Below are 16,706 nucleotides of genomic sequence, written 5' to 3' on the forward strand. Positions count from 1 at the left end.
AATTTATCAAATACCAGTCTTCCCTCTTAGAAGGGAAGGGAATCTTGAGTTCCCCTAGGTAAGCTTGAGGCATCCTTACCAATGTTTAAGGCACAAAATTAGCATCTTAAAAGGTAATGTTTAAAGGCAAAAAGTGTCTCTTGCCCAAACAAGTAAAAGCATATAACTAATATAGCCCGAACTTCAATTCTGGAATAAAGGAAGGCCTGGGGACTGTGATTTACCAGCCCATAGCCCATCAGTGTCCCAGCTGGGCCCAGAAGGCTGCACCATGCCATTGAGAACCATAAGCTTTCTGTCTCCCTCCCTTGCTTTTCCAGTTTCTCTTGTACACTTGTGTGCCTTTGCCTCTCTTCTGTGCTATTTAATTCAAAGTCTCCTTTATTACAGTTACTGAATAGTTTATGCTTCCTATTTTTCATTTTTAAATTTGGTAAATTTAACTATATATATCCTTCAAAATGAAACTGGAAATTAAGGATTTGGATTGTTGTTTTTATTCACGTGACTAATTTCCCCTCTGTTGGTGGTGGTGGAGAAATATTAATGTAAGAAAAGATTTACAGTCTTTTATTGCTTGTTTAGATCATGTCAAATATAAATGAACAATTTTCAGGATTCTAAAGTACTCCTAGAGAAAATGTTTTCTTTTTTTTTTTTTTTAAGTTTATTTTTGAGAGAGAGAAAAAAAGACAGTATGCAGGTGGGGGAGGGGCGGAGAGAGGGGGAGACACAGAATCCAAAGCAGGCTCCAGGCTCTGAGCTGTCAGCACAGAGCCCAACATGGGGCTCGAACCCATGAACTGCGAGATCATGACCTGAGCCAAAATCAGACACTTAACCAACTGAGCCTCCCTTTAAAAAATTTTTTTTTAAAGTTTATTTATTTTTGGAGAAAATGTTTTCTAAAAGGTGTAATTGTCAGTGAGATTTCTTAGAACAGTGTTATATATTTTATACTGGTTTATCTACTAAGGCAATTTAATGTATATATTTTCATTGTAGGAACTGAAGAAGACTTTGGAGGTCTTGTATCTGCTAATCTTATACTTTTGAGGAACAGACTTCTAGATATCTTGCTAAAACTAGTTTATACATCTAAAGAAAAGACAAGCATTAATTTGCAGTAAGTAAGATCTTTTTAGAATTGATGGTACCAGTGGTTATCACTAGTTAATTCATAGTAGACAATAGCAAGAATTGCTACTTTTAATAGATCTTTTGAACTTTGCAATTTATAGTATCTTGAGAACAAAACCTAGTCTTACTTTTGTATGTTTTTAAATTAGAAATCCTAACACTTGAAATTAATGTTCTGTTTTTTTCTTCTTCTTAATTATCTACCTTTACACAGAGCTTGTGAAGAACTGGTTAGGACACTGGGCTTCGACTGGATTATGATGTTTATGGAAGAACACTTGCACTCCACCACAGTTACAGCAGCCATGAGGATTCTTGTCGTGCTGCTGAGTAATCAGTCCATTCTCATCAAGTTTAAGGAAGGACTCAGCGGTGGAGGGTGGCTGGAACAGACAGATTCTGTCTTAACTAATAAGATCGGAACTGTATTAGGTATGGGACTTTTACCATCAGCTGCTATAAAATAAGCTGTTGTACTTTGTTTTTAAATCTTGTGAAAGCTTACAGTCTTCAGTTCATCTGACAACCATTAAGAGTCATGAATTTGAATGAATGAATGAATGAACAGCTTAGAAAGTTTCAAATTCTGCATTTTTAAGTGCAAATCAAGCTGAAGTTAGGATATTCAAGATGTGAAAAGTCAAGGGAATTCCTTATCATCTTTTTGTTGTATACTTCCCTTTCTTATGTATAAGTAAGTAATTAGCAAATCATCCAAACTCAGTTAATAATAATCAGTATTTTGAGTGCTTGTTCTGTGCCAGTTACTAAACATTTTCATTTTCATGGTCGTCCTATGAGGTATAAATACTATCATAGCCATTTTACTTATGAGAAAACCAAGCATAGGTATGAAGTCACTTGTCAGCTAAGTGTCAACATTTGTATCCAGGTCGATTAGATCAAAAGCCCGTGCTTTTAACCGTTTTATGATATTGCCTCTCAAAGATTTAATTAGCTCGAGGTTTCAGCCAAGTTTCCTTATTCTCTGCTTGCTAGTTCTCTGCTATTTTCAATGTGGGACTGAGCATTTAAGTAATATTAGAAAATTACAGTTTCCTATGTTAGATTCATTTGAGCAGCTATATTTCTATTCATATTAGTGTTCTCATTTTAGAAAATATATATTTAAAATAATGTTTTTATTGAAAACCATAGTCATTCAATTCATAAAGTATTTTTTAAATTCTTGAAATATATATTTTAAAAACATTTGTCTTTATAATATTACATTTTAAAATCATATATAGTTATATTCTGGAATAAGGATCAAAAATACCTGTTTACCCTTATCAGGTGGGAAAATTAGGGATCCAAATTGAATATGTGATTTATCTGTAAAAAAAAAAAAAAAAAAAGTAAAAGCATCAATACCTAAGTGATGCCTGCATCTGATCCATATGTCAAAGAAAATGATACAGGACTGAGTTTACAACATAAGATTATTTTACTGTTATTTCACATTGGAAAATGTCTTAAGAAACTTTGTAATGAAGAAAGGAATTTACGGTGAAATGATTGCTCGAGAAAATTGATGGCTTTGAAATATATATTAGACATTATCATTATAGACACTTTCATGGTTTAAAAACAATGACTATTTTACATTGACTCTAGGGGAGGGATATAGCCTACAAATGTTATTGTTAGGAACAGTTTGGTAGCAAGACACTGCACTTGTTGACCTTAATAATAGCTACTAAGAGAGCAAGCAATGGAAGGCACAGCAGAATGTGAGTTCTGTGGAGTATGAGAGTTTCAAACACTAACAGAGAGCACCACTTCCCACTGAAGGCCAAAAACCACAGTAGTAACACCTGAGGTTTATATAGCACATTGTGCTTTACAAAATTCTTTAACATGTTTCATCTCTTTTGAGCTTCATGATTATGGAGTCAGGTGTATATTTTATGGATTTGTTATACTTCATATGAAATAAAGCTAGTAAGTAAAACTTAAGGAATAATTTCTCTAATTAGGAAAGTAAGACTGTTACATGCATAAGGTTCCTGAGTCAGATAGTATTGGTGTCTGAGTAACCGTCTTCTAAGTGTTAGTCCTGTTCTTTTGTCTGTAGTATCAGAAAAAAGGTGCCTTTTCTATATCTGGCCTGACTTCATGCCTTGGAATTTGTCTTCTTTTATACCTGCTTACAAATTGCATATGCTCTTCTTGTTCTCAGAGCGAAATCTAGGAACTTAAGTGTAATTTAAATTTGGTTCAATTTAACTAAATTTTCCCTGAATACTTGTGTGATCACACACATATAGGTGTATGTATTACAGATACGCGTCCTATCATTTGATTCTCTTTCTGTCTGATGTGATGAGCAACCTAATGTCTTTGTTTTCTTCACATTTGGTAGTTTTTGTCAAATTTTTTTTATAAAAATACCTTCCACATCTGTAACTTGAATCTAAATTAATGTTTAATTGTTAATAACATGTTAAGTATTCCTTAAGATTAATTATAGGGAAAAATAGAAAGGCAAATGAATGTTGGTATTGGTTTTCATTTAGGACCTGCAGTTTATTCAAAATTAATTTTCCTATTTAATGTATAAAATACCACTTTATGTCTTCTGACTTCTTAAAGCTCAAGACTTTTTTATAGTGGTGATTTCATTGAGAATTCACTGTAGGCAAAAATCACCAGCGGCCAGGTCTTTCAGAAATGTGGCAGTGTCATTAAGAAGACCAGGGGACACCGTGTAACTTCACAGGCTCTAAAACAGACATCAGCTCAAATCCTAGCAGCAGCAATGTTCAACTTTGTGATTTTGAACAAATTGCATATTTTCCATGTTATAGAAAGGATAATAGTAATCTCTGACTCACATGTTCATTGTGTGTGAGAAATGAGATGATATGGGAAAGAGGTCGATAAATTGCTATATAATTTTTTAATTAGACGAACATCAGAAGATTAATTCACAACTCATGAAGCAGTTGGTTAGGATGAAATTATTAAAAAGCTAGCTGGATGCAAATTTCTCTTTTATTATTTTAAATAGTAGCAAGTTACATGCTTACTTCATCCTAGAAAAAAGAAATTGGAAGGAAAAAATGAATATTCACTTGAAATACAGAGTGCTCCAGAGTAGAAATCAATCCTTCATCTCTTGGTTGCCCTTCACACAAGTTTTACACTGAAACTCTGACCAGCGTTTATTCTGTTCGGAGCACTGTGCTAGATTTGGGGAGGGAGAAGAACTAACTATTGGAGTTGTGTCCTGATGAGTTATGTTATGGAGGGAGCAAGATTGCTAGAAAGGCTGATGCTGCGTAAGCCATGTCCGCAAGCCCTGACCCCGTCCTGGTAGAGCTGTGTTTCTGGGAAGAATTCTGCATAGACAGCCACAGTCCAGGAGCGCTGGGGAACGTCCCAATGGAATTACAGATCAGTTTGCTTATTTATTCTGTCTTGTCTCAAAACTTGTAGATGACTTAAAGTTAACTAGGTTAATATGATCTTCAGGACAAATGACCTATATGAACTGAATGTAGTTCATTATAATTATATGCTAAATATAGAAGTTTTAGTTTTTTAAGGTACATTTTTGTAGCATCCTAACTTTGACTCTATTTTGAATTTTACTTTCATCTTAGGGAAATGTTAGAGCTCGTTTGAGGTCCTTCTTTTTTTTTTTTTTTTTTAATTTTTTTTTTCAACGTTTTTTATTTATTTTTGGGACAGAGAGAGACAAACAGAGCATGAACGGGGGAGGGGCAGAGAGAGGGAGACACAGAATCGGAAACAGGCTCCAGGCTCCGAGCCATCAGCCCAGAGCCCGACGCGGGGCTCGAACTCACGGACCCCGAGATCGTGACCTGGCTGAAGTCGGACGCTTAACCGACTGCGCCACCCAGGCGCCCCGAGGTCCTTCTTTTAATGAGTGGAATTTATATTCTCTCCTGTATCCGATTGTCTCAGCTATTTTTCAAGACCTGTGTTCTAATAGACAGGCTTGCTGAAATCAGAGATAGTAAAGTCAACTTGTAACTGGAAGATTAATTCAACGGTGGAGTAGTTAATTGCCTTTATTAACATGAATACTCTGGATAGAAACGTCACATATACTGAATTACTCCTTTCTTTGTTAATACAGCACGGCAGTCGATTACTGATTACTGTACTTACTGTTACCTTTCCTCTCCTCTTAGGATTCAACGTGGGCAGGAGTGCTGGCGGGCGATCGACGGTCAGGGAGATTAACCGTGATGCTTGTCATTTTCCTGGTTTCCCAGTTCTTCAGTCCTTCCTTCCTAAACACACTAATGTCCCTGCTCTCTACTTTCTCCTCATGGCACTGTTTCTGCAGCAGCCAGTTAGTGAGCTGCCTGAGAACCTGCAGGTCAGTGTGCCTGTCATCAGCAGCCGGTGTAAGCAGGGTTGCCAGGTAGGAATTATCTAGTAAGGTGGAAGTGTGATTATACGTGCCGCAAAACCCCCACAGGGTGATGATGGGCTGCTCACAATAAAACCAAAGGGATTCCATTCCTTTCTCACATGTAGGATTTGGTTTGGGACAGAAAAATATGAAGCTACCATAGAAAACTTTAGCAAAAAGAAGTCCTTTTTTCCCTCTGTGGTTTTTTTTTTTTTTTTTAAATGATTACTCTCTATGATTCCATACGCATAAAGACTTTGGATGGTGTTTTAAATGGAGATCTGAAGAATTCGAGTTCTGTGATGTTATCTAGAAGTATAATGTCATTTCTATAGAATTAAAAATAAAGAGAGCAGTTTATGTGCCGTGAGTTTACTGGATAGGATTCTTAGTGCAAATTCTGATTACAAAAATGTTTTTAATTTCTTAATGATAGATAACGTCCACAATAGGAAAACACTGAGACTTTACTTGAATCCTAACTGAAGACTATTTTGGACTGTTGTGTAGCTTTGGTCTGTGGTACTGCAAAGACTTGGGAATTTAGTTTTAAACTCAACTGTACTTCTGTCATAACTCCAAGTGCTAAATCAAATGATTCTAGTAATTGACAAAACCTTTTAAACAAAAAGAAAGTATGTACCCTTGTATTAAGTCAGAATACGGATTCGGGCTTAACAGAGTTTGGTTGGTTATGTAATTTTTCAAAATAAGCATGACACCATAGTCATGAAGTATTATATAAAACTCTATGAATAAGTCTCCTAAACTGATTTTTATTTTGTGAAATATTACCTGTATGTGAATTAGAACATTGCCAAAAGAGGGAGGGGGGAAGTTCTGTGTGCTTTTTTTTAAAAGATCCTGCTTAAAATCATTAGTGGTATAATGTCATCTCCTAGCTAATTAGCATGTATTTTCTTTCTGTTTGTTTTCATTGGAGGAAAAAAAAATAGAAAACATTGTTTCCTATTAACATGGGGAAGCCAGAATGATACATAGTATTCACTCTTCTTTATAAATGTAAAAATTTACAAACTTTTAAAATTTAGAGGAAGGAGGAGTGCTACATCTCTATCCCTCTCCATCATTGCTCACCTTGAAAAAAACTAATCAGTCTCAAAGAAGTTTTAGAATATTAGAACATGTGAGGGTCTCTAGCTGAAAACAATGGACAGTGGCTAATCTTCATTCATTTTGACCTCTACAGTTTGATTTAGATTCTATTTGGACATTTATCTTTGGAGTTCCTGCCTCAAGTGGAACTGTGGTCTCCTCTATTCATAACGTGTGCACAGAAGCTGCTTTTTTATTATTGGGGATGCTCCGAAGCATGCTGAATTCAGTAAGTTTACAGAGATACTTAAACCTGTTGGTCGTTCCTCCTGCCTGTGATACATTTTTATCGATAGGGGAATCCTTAGATAACATGGCTGTTTATTTATTGCATAGTCTCTCCTTTTAGTTATCTCTACTGTAGGGACTCACTGTGCAGTTTATTAGACCATGATCTCTGGAGCCCTGTCTGGGTTCAAATCCCATACCTGGTACTTAAGACATGCTAACCTCTATGTGCCTCAGGTTCCTCATGTATAAAATGCTGGTGATAACAGAACTTACCTGTTAGGATTGCTGTGAGGATTTAATGAGGCGTTAACATATACACAAAGCACTGATAAAAGAGTGCCTGGTACATAGTGTTTTGTAAGTGTTCATGGATATTATTAGTGTTATATATATTCTAACATATATGTATATATATAACAAATATACATTAATAGTATATGTCATTGCAATAATATGTTACTTGAACTTTGAAAATCGCCTTCATTTAAAGGTTAAAAATGTCAGCACTGGTTTTATTTTGTGTTCGTTTTTGTTCTAATTATTTCTAACTTGGATATGAAAGATTGAAAGAGTAAGTGACAAGATGTATGTCCTGTTTCTTTTATAGGAACACTGTGAGTAACGACTTAATTTGTTTACACAATTTAAGATCACATTGTAAGAGGAATTACTAGCTCTCTTTGGATCACACGTACCGACAAACCTAATTTTAGTCAAAACTATTCTTATGTCATCTTAGAAAAGACCATTGCTATTGTATTAATTTAGAATGCTTGGGGTCTTGTTTTAGTTCCTTTTTATAAATAAATACAAAAATCTAAGTTAAAAAAGTCACTCTCTGGGCAACTAGCAAAAGATAGGTATTGTTCCCATATATCCTTTTTCCCTTTTTATCATCATCGTTATTGTTGTTGTATTGCTCCGAAGGAAAAACACACTCCTGTGTGTCTCCTCTACTCTCAATATTCTGCTACCTCACTACTTCACATCTGACACTTCTGGTCACCGACTGTGTGGTGGGTTTTGCCACGCTAGCTGCATGTCCCACAGCTTAGTTCAGTTCTGACGCAGTCTACCTGGAGACAGCGTCCGATCCCACAGGTTAAGGGCTCAGTCCCACACAACTGCCCCCCGTCACCACGTCAGGCGCCAGTCACAAGTCCATGTTGTTACCTGTGCTTCTGCTCTATTGGCTGTAAATTGGAGGTTCCCACGACTTGGGAAGACATCTTACTTCTTAGACTGCCAGTTTATTATACAAGGATGTGCCTCAGGAACAGCCAGTGGAGGAGCTGCAGAGGGTAGGGTGTGGAGAAGGGCACAGAGCTCCCATGCCCTCTCTACCTGCTGTTCTCCCAGCACCTCTGTGTGTTCACCAAGCCGGAAGCTCTCCAGACCCTGTCCTTTAGGGTTTTTATTCAGCCTTCATTACATCGACATGATTGAACCATTGGCCATTAGTGATTGAACTCAATCTCCACACCCTCTCTCCTTCCTAGAAGTTAGAGGGTACAGGGCTTTAGTACAGCGATGAAAGTTTCAGTCCTCTATTCATGTGGTTGTTTCCCTGCCAAGCCTCCATCTTTAGGGGCTTTCCAAAAATCTTATCATTAACATTAACTCAGATGTGGTTGAAAGGGGTTTGTTATGATTTTTTTTTTATTATTTATTATTTTGAGAGAGAGCATGCACGAGCTGGGGAGGGGCAGAGAGAGAGGGAGAAAGGGAACCTTAAGCAGGCTCTGCACTGTTAATGCAGAGCCTGTTGTGGGGCTCGATCCCACCAACTGTGAGATCATGACCTTAGCCAAAATCAAGAGTCGGACTCTCAACGGACTGAGCCACCTAGACACCCCAAGGGGTTTGTTATAATTAACAAAAGACACCTTCATGGCTTTTCTCACTTAGGACATTTCAAAGGTTTTAGTAGCTCTGTGCCAAGAATGAGATGGGACAAAGACCCAAGTATATATTTTGTATTATAAATCATAATATCATGGTTGCATAATGGCTCCAAGCATTGTTGTCATTTTACATATGACAGTGTGAGGTTCAGAAAGGTGAGGTAACTTCCCCATCTTTCGTGTTACTCCTAACATAATGGCAGCATGATGGAGGATAGGACAGCTTTGTGGATAACACAGCCACTGTTGGCACCAACTGTTCTCATGTTGATAATGATAAATAGTCAAAACCACTGACTCAAGTTACTGAGCTATGACTATGCCAGTGAACAAACGTCCTGTCAGTTTCTAGGAGTACTGTGTCTGTTTTAGCTTATTTCTAGATGTGTTGACGGATATTTGCTCGTGAATGTGGTTCATAAGCATTGTGAACCATTACCATGTCCAGTCTTAGAAAAGAAGTTGAGTAATGGATTTTTTAAAGTGATTTGTAGCAGTGTCAGTTTTTCTAACGTATTATTTCTTTTCTTGTCCCCATGACAGCCTTGGCAATCAGAAGAAGAGGGGTCTTGGCTCCGGGAATACCCCGTGACCCTGATGCAGTTCTTTAGATACTTATATCACAACGTTCCTGACCTGGCCTCCATGTGGATGAGCCCTGACTTCCTGTGTGCATTAGCAGCCACCGTCTTCCCCTTCAATATCCGTCCTTACTCAGAGATGGTAGGAAAGGTGGGGGGAACGTCTACCTGGGATTAGTCTGCTCCAGTGGTTGGCAGGGATTTCCTGCCAGTCTTTTCAGCTTCTGACCAAGTTAGTTTCCTAACTTTCTACCTCACCTCTTACATTATTCTCTGGTGTCTGCTCCCCACACTCTCCTTCTGCTTTCCTCTAAAATAACAGTGAACTCTACTTCTGGTTTTATTTACCATATTCTCGTAAGTCTCTGGTTAATCACTTCCCTCTCTGAGTCACTGTGGACCCATTTCTTGCTTTACATGCTGAAAGCTGTGTCATGCAATGTCGTAGCCAAGTTACAGAACTCCGGTCAGAGTGAACTTAACCTCTGCTTTCCTTACCTCAGGAATTCAGCATCTCCTGGATTTAGTCTTTACAAATTAATTATAGGATTGACTGTTTTTATACAAAAATGAAATCCGTGTTTGTCCTTTCATTCAACTTTTATTTTTTATATTCTGTAGTAATAACAAATTATTAGAATATAATCATAGGTAGTACAGGTACTTCTTTTGTCCTTTAAAACAAAGCCCTAAAGACAGTATTCCCTATACTTCAGAATTTCATGTTTTCTCTTAATTCTACCACTTATTCTGGGACCTGGAATAAACTACCTTCTTCCTACTACCCTTTCTTCATGTATAAAGGTGGAAACATTCATTATAAAACTGTAGGGGATTTTAGGAAGAAAGACAAGTAAAACACATGATCTTAATACCCTGGCTTGTTTGTAATTTTAAAATCCTCATGTTTTGGTAAAAACAGACCTTTAGTATTATCTCAATGTCTTTTCCTTGTCAGCAGCTTCTCATTTGTCTTTTGGTCCTTTTTTTTTTTTTTTTTTTTCACTTGGCTCCAAACTGGCTTTGGTTATGTTGTTGTTTTGTTTATCTGTTTTTTTGGGGGGTTTTTTTGTGTTTTTTTTTTTTAATTTGCAAAAATAGATCAGCTCTTAGATGCCACCCTTGGGCCAGATCTTAATTTGAAATTCTGTGACATTGACTTCTCCATAGGTATATTTCAATATGCAAATATAGTTATTCTCATCATTTCAATTATTTTAAGTGCAGTTATCCATAGTAGAGATAAAATTCAACATAAAACAGATACACGGGTAGTGGCTGGTCACTTTAATATTAGAAAGAGCATGTGTTAAGTACACATGTATCTGGTTCCCAGTTACTACCTTGAAGTGATAGTCAAATAAGCAGTGAAGTAATGTATTAAATAGCCTAGTAGGAGGTAAATATTGAAGGAAAATACTCTTGCTGCTATAATTTGGATTTTAGGAAACATGGAAGTGAAAATATCACATAAAATCAAATATGACTCGTGTGTATTTCCACTTGATTTTACCAGGTGACTGATCTTGATGATGAAGTTGGATCTCCAGCAGAAGAATTTAAAGCCTTTGCAGCAGACACAGGGATGAACAGAAGCCAGTCAGAGTACTGCAATGTGGGCACAAAGACGTATCTGACCAATCACCCAGCTAAAAAGTTTGTTTTTGACTTCATGCGGGTCTTAATAATAGACAATCTCTGTCTTACTCCTGCCAGCAAGCAGACTCCGCTAATTGATCTTTTGTTGGAGGTAAGGACAAAAAAATGCATTTACATGTCTTTTGCTCAGTTTTTATAATTAGAACATTAATAACCAAGCATATTTTATGCCAGATACCTTTCAGATTTCAAATTCTTTTGGTTATACAGGCAGAACATATCATGGACTATGGGAATTTTTTATCCCAGACATGCTATATACCCTAACAATTTGTTTCTCTACTTTCTGGTCCCTCCCATAAGCATGTCCCTAATTCAAACCTTTCTTATCCTTTCCTGGCCAGGAATTGACAGACTTTTTCTGTGAAGGGCCAAATAGTAAATGTTTCAAGCTTTGCAGGCTATACAATCTCTGTTACAACTGTTCCAGTATATCATTGTAGCTAGGAAGCAGCCATAGACAGTACATAAATGAATGAGCATGGCTGTGTTTCAATAAAACTCGGTCTACAAAGACAGACATGGGCTGGATTTGGCCCATGGTCCTTAGTGTGCCAGCACCTTCTCTCACATACTCTAACACTTACAGCGTCATTGTCTCCTCAGTGTGTAACTCCCTACTTCTCTCCGTCTTTCATATTATAACCAGGTATTATTGCTCTTGGTATCCTCTGCACCATAAGATATGGTGCGTTGCACATAGTAGGTGCTTAATATACAGTTATGAAATTTTCCTCAAGGCAGCAAAGTTTTAGGTTGCTTCCTTGCTTAGTTCAGACTGCAACAAAATACCATAGACTGGGTGGCGTGGATAATAGACATTTATTTCCCACAGTTCCAGACAGAGAAGTCTGACATCAGGGTGCCAGTTTGGTGAGGTTCTGGTGCCCTCTTTCTGGCTTACAGATGGCTACATTGTTATACTCTCACATGGCAGAGAGAGAGAGAGAGAGAGAGAGAGAGAGAGCGAGAGCGCGCGCACATGCACTCATGTGCAAGAAAACTCTTGTGTTCCTTCCTCTAATAAGGGCACTAATCTCATGGGCACTCCACCATCGTGACCTCATCTTAACCTAATTACATTTTGATGGCTCCATCTCTTAATACCATCGCATTGAGGGTTAGAGCTTCAACATACGAATTTGGGGGAGATGCAGACAGCCCATTGCACTTGCCTGTTCTGCTGGTAAGTGATATGAATCAGCTGATGCATCAGAAAATGAGCCCTAAGTGTACTGCTGGCTCTAGTAATTGGCCATGCCTGAAAACCAAATGTTCACCTAGAAAATTTTCAAAAGATCCTAGAAAGAGAATTTAATATATAACTAGTTGCCTGTACATTCATATTTTTTTTGGTCAATTCATATAAGCAGGGTCAAGTAGTGCATTCCAGGACTCTGAAAATAATACCATCCAATGAAAAGATTCAGTTCCGAAGACTATAACTGCTCTTCTCTCTGGGGAACTTCCCTCATGCTCTCAGCCATTTGGTAGCTGAACCTGCACTTTCTCTGCTCCCTCTAGTGGCTAATACAGTTAATTTTTTATTTGAAACCTTAAAACCACAGGAGATGTTTTATCTTATTCATGTGAAACTCTCTCCCTTTGGTCAACTAAAAGAAATTGCTGATGTAATTTAAATACTAGTCATGCTAAGCATTTTAGCCAGGACCACAGTGTTTACTGTTGGTAGAAAAATAGTAAATGTCATCAGCAGTTCACATGGTAGAGTTTAAAAGCATGCCTGGTAGAACTTGCCCTTGTTAGAAACTTTAAGAATTAGATAGATGGCTAGTATCTTAGCACATCAGGTAAGAATTTGAAGCATTCTATGCAAAATGAAATGGTGATCAGAAAATAACAAGATAATAAAGTTCAGAAGAGGTGTGTGCCAGAAAGCATAACTGAACCAGATACTAAAATACACATGTGTGGGAGATATGGACAGATATATCCATTAATAGCCTTTTCAGATTTGTAGGAACCCTGATAGCTAATTAGCCATGGGTAAGCAAAATAATTGTCTTTTATTTTGGTTTTCTATATTTTTCAAAGAAAAAGTTTGATATAACATGTACTAACCTTGAGGTAGCATTCTCATTGTTGTGGACAATAATCTGCCCTGTGGTAGAATTGTGTCTGATTGGACTGGGGAGTCAGGGGTGGTGGGGTTAGAATTCAAGGAAAACTGGGGGATGTCAAGATGGAAACTCCCAGGTAGATTATCAACTCCTTAAAAGTTAGGGACCACCTTTCACATGTCCTTTCATCTCTTACAGAATTAGCACAGAGTTTTGGTTCTTTTCAATATTAATCATTTAACTATAACTATATCCTGGCAGCTCTCGAACAGGAAGATGTGATACATCTAATAAGAGAGATACACATTTGCTTTTAAAAATTAACTTAATCCTTCGAGGAACTTCCAATTCTTCTATACACATATAGAATAAACATGCAGAGCATATTTATTGCACTCTATGTCTTTGATGGTGTAAAAAACAGCAAGCACACGATTTTGAATGTTGTTCAAGAAGAGAATTATCCTGTATGTTTACCACTTACCTGGATGAAGGACGGGGTTTGATCCAACTGATTTTCAGTTCGATACGTTTGAGGCAGGCCATCTTCAGTCTTAGGATTGCCGGAATCTCACCACAAGATCATCTACTTACTTGATTATAAAAGATTCCCATTTGTGTAGGCGAGCCAGAGTGTACAAGGGAGGCAGTATGGTACAGTAGAAAAAGCATGGGTTTTGGAGTGAGAAGGACCTGTTTTGAATTCTGGGCCGGTTATTTATTATATAAACACTTTTGTCTCAATGAACTCAATCCATTCTCTGGAGAATGATTTACATACTAATCTCCCTTGTATGATTTTTACGGGAGTTAAATATATGTAAATCACCCAGCAAAAGCTATTTTTGAGAAATTAAATGTGTGCTGGTTATAGCTGTGTCCTCTCCGCTCTCTTCACCCCTTAGAGTTTGCCCATCTTTCACAAGGTATAAAAATAGAACCTGTCTCTGAGGGCTGCTGTGAGAATTAAATTAAATAAGAGAATACATTTAAGATTCATAACACAGAACCTGGCATGTAAGGCTTACCCAGAAAACGAAGTGGCCTTCGCTGGCATATACCAGAGTGTCCAGGAGCTCTTCTCCCTGCTCCCGTCCACCGGTGTCTGTCACCACCAGTACCTGTCACCAGCAGGCATCTTACGGAAGGCCCGGTGACGTTGCTGCACGTGAGCACCACCATGGCAGCCCAGGGTCGGAGGGTGGGCTTATACCATAAGTACCTTTCTGTGCTCTCAGGAGTTCACAACTCTCTATTGTAGCCATCTTCTAAAAGACTTCTCTCTTCACATCAGTCTGAGACCCACCCTGGGTGACTGTAGGACAATGAACAAACAAAAAGTGACAAAAGGGGGCAGAGAGAGCCCTCTCCCGTAACTGACAGAAGGGAGGAAATCAGTTAAGAGGAATACTGCAGTTGGAATGAAGAAGCTCGAAACCTCTTCCATAAGAGCTTCAGCCTGTCCACAAACCACCGAACACCAAAGGTCTTCCTCCCAAAGCTGCACTGCTCTCGTCGAGAGCAGCAGGCCCGCTGGGCTGGCTGGCCTGTGCGCATAGATTCTGCATGGTGTCTGCAGGCTGCAGAAAGAAGGCTGTGATTCTCTGAATACTGGTGTTGACTGGCTTCCCTGTGTTTACCGGGAAGACATGTGACGGCCACAGACCGGAGCAGATCATAGTGCTCACCCTGTCCTCCCCATGCCCTGAACTCGTCCCAGGTATCTGGTGCAGCCGACCAGATTGATGTAGAAGATTAATGAGACTGTAGCAGAGTTGTTTTTGTGCATTTGTTAACTTCAATACGGAGACTTCTGGTAGAACTGGAAGAGTATAGTATAACAGGGGAGGCCATGAATTTTGCCATCAAAGAAACTGAGGTTTGAGTCCTAGTTGTGACTTACCCACTCAGCCTTAGTAACCATCTCCCTAAAATGGGGTACAAAGAGATATTTTGCAGATTGAGATAATGAGATAAAAGTAAGCACTGTCTTTTACATATAGCAACTCCATAGAATTTTTTTTTAATGCCTCTGAGACAGCTGTGCATTCATTCATTAAGCCTTAAATCCTTTAAAAGTTAGGCTACAATAAATCTCAGCAAGAACATTTAAACTCAGCAATTAGAGCCAATAACAAGCGTAAATTCTGGGTCATAATCACTCATATAATAGATTCTGTGAGAGGATTCAGAGGATTAAATGCCTACTGGTGACTGAGCCAGCCTTAAATCCTTGCATAATTCAAAAGAATGTTTCTTAATTAAGTAAAGATAAATATTGTTGATGAAGCTACTTTTCTGTGTACTATGGTCCCTCTGTTTGCAGATTCCAAACTTTGTCTAGTTAAGATTTGATAAACCCTACCCATTATTATTTATCCCATTAACCAACCACCTTGAGTTATGATGATCCAGAATGAACACTGTTGTCTTCGGGGGGTTTAAATCCTCCTGTGAATGGAGAACCTTACTCCTTAGTAAACTTCGATCTGCTCAGGCTGTTTGAAAAAATGGTCTCTGATCTGATTATAAGGTAATCCTCCAAGATCTAATCAATCTGCTGTTTTCTCTTTATTTGGCAGCGTTGAATTCTCACTGTACCATCCACATGAGAAATTGGCAGGGCGTGGCCACAGCTCTACTGCTGACCATTGTCATTAATCTGTTCCAACTGCACAGGAAAATTTATTAAGATTAAAAACAATATGACCTATCTTTCACTTTTCCCCAAATTATTCTGATCCCAAACCAAATTTATAAACTTTAGTACTATTTTAACTGTTATTAGGCCCACATTTTGTTATTTTTAAACAAAATAAATATGTCTTACCAGCAAAACAGAGAAATGCTTGTTGCAGCTTTGGTTGAGATGTTGGTTTTTGAATCCCTAGAAGAAGATCTTTGATCTGAATATAGATTTTAGATTTTTAACTGCTCCTTTAAACCCTTTTTGAGTACCACCTTGAAAATCAGAATATAAAGAAATGGATTTTTTAAAATAGAGCAGAATTTAATTTTAAATGCATAAAGCAAAACAGTGTTCTAAAGCCCACTTTTGTAACATCATAACCATAGTCCCAGATGTGTGTATTCACGGATCTGCAAAGCATCATTATTCTGCTGGTATCAAAACATACAGATCTCTTTTTAAGAAACAGTTTTGTGTCAGTTTGTTGAACTGTTCCATATCCAACTCCTACCAAAAGCCAACTAAAACCACTGGCATTTGAGGACAACAGAAGGATGTTTCCACCTTTCATCCCTAGGCTCCCACTGGTCTGCCACCCACCTCTCAGGTTAGATACTTGCCAGTTATGCACCTGGATTATATTACCCTAATAACAGAAAAGCCATCTGAGGACTGTAGTTTAACTTTGTGCCCTAAGCTTTTATTCAATATCATTTCTAAAATCATCTTTGTACTGTACAAAACCATTCTCAAAGGTATTATGGATAGGGTTAGCATTGTCGTCCTTTTAAAAACCCTTAGAGAACCTTCCTCTAAGAACAACTTCAGGTAAACATCCTTGCTGACAGTCTAGTGTGCTGCTTTTTACAGATAAGAGAAAGCTTTGTAAACCGTATCATCTTTTTTTCTCCTCGA

At 37.9% G+C, this 16,706-nt stretch overlaps 1 protein-coding gene across 6 annotated transcripts in view; it reads left to right on the top strand.

Annotated features, from left to right (window-relative positions):
- The window catches only part of WDFY3 (WD repeat and FYVE domain containing 3), a 274,952-nt gene that overhangs the window by 193,956 nt on the left and 64,290 nt on the right, over positions 1-16,706 (top strand). For 5 of the 6 annotated variants that reach the window (XM_042984249.1, XM_042984248.1, XM_042984246.1 and 2 more), the window contains 6 exons: positions 1,006-1,126; positions 1,355-1,572; positions 5,304-5,539; positions 6,741-6,875; positions 9,325-9,504; positions 10,879-11,112. In XM_042984249.1, the coding sequence (XP_042840183.1) occupies positions 1,006-1,126; positions 1,355-1,572; positions 5,304-5,539; positions 6,741-6,875; positions 9,325-9,504; positions 10,879-11,112 (1,124 nt within the window). The remainder of the gene's footprint in view (positions 1-1,005; positions 1,127-1,354; positions 1,573-5,303; positions 5,540-6,740; positions 6,876-9,324; positions 9,505-10,878; positions 11,113-16,706) is intronic. The other variant, XM_042984245.1, reaches the window with a different exon arrangement.

This window comes from Panthera tigris, chromosome B1 (assembly GCF_018350195.1).
Source record: "Panthera tigris isolate Pti1 chromosome B1, P.tigris_Pti1_mat1.1, whole genome shotgun sequence".
NCBI classification, from domain to species: domain Eukaryota; kingdom Metazoa; phylum Chordata; class Mammalia; order Carnivora; family Felidae; genus Panthera; species Panthera tigris.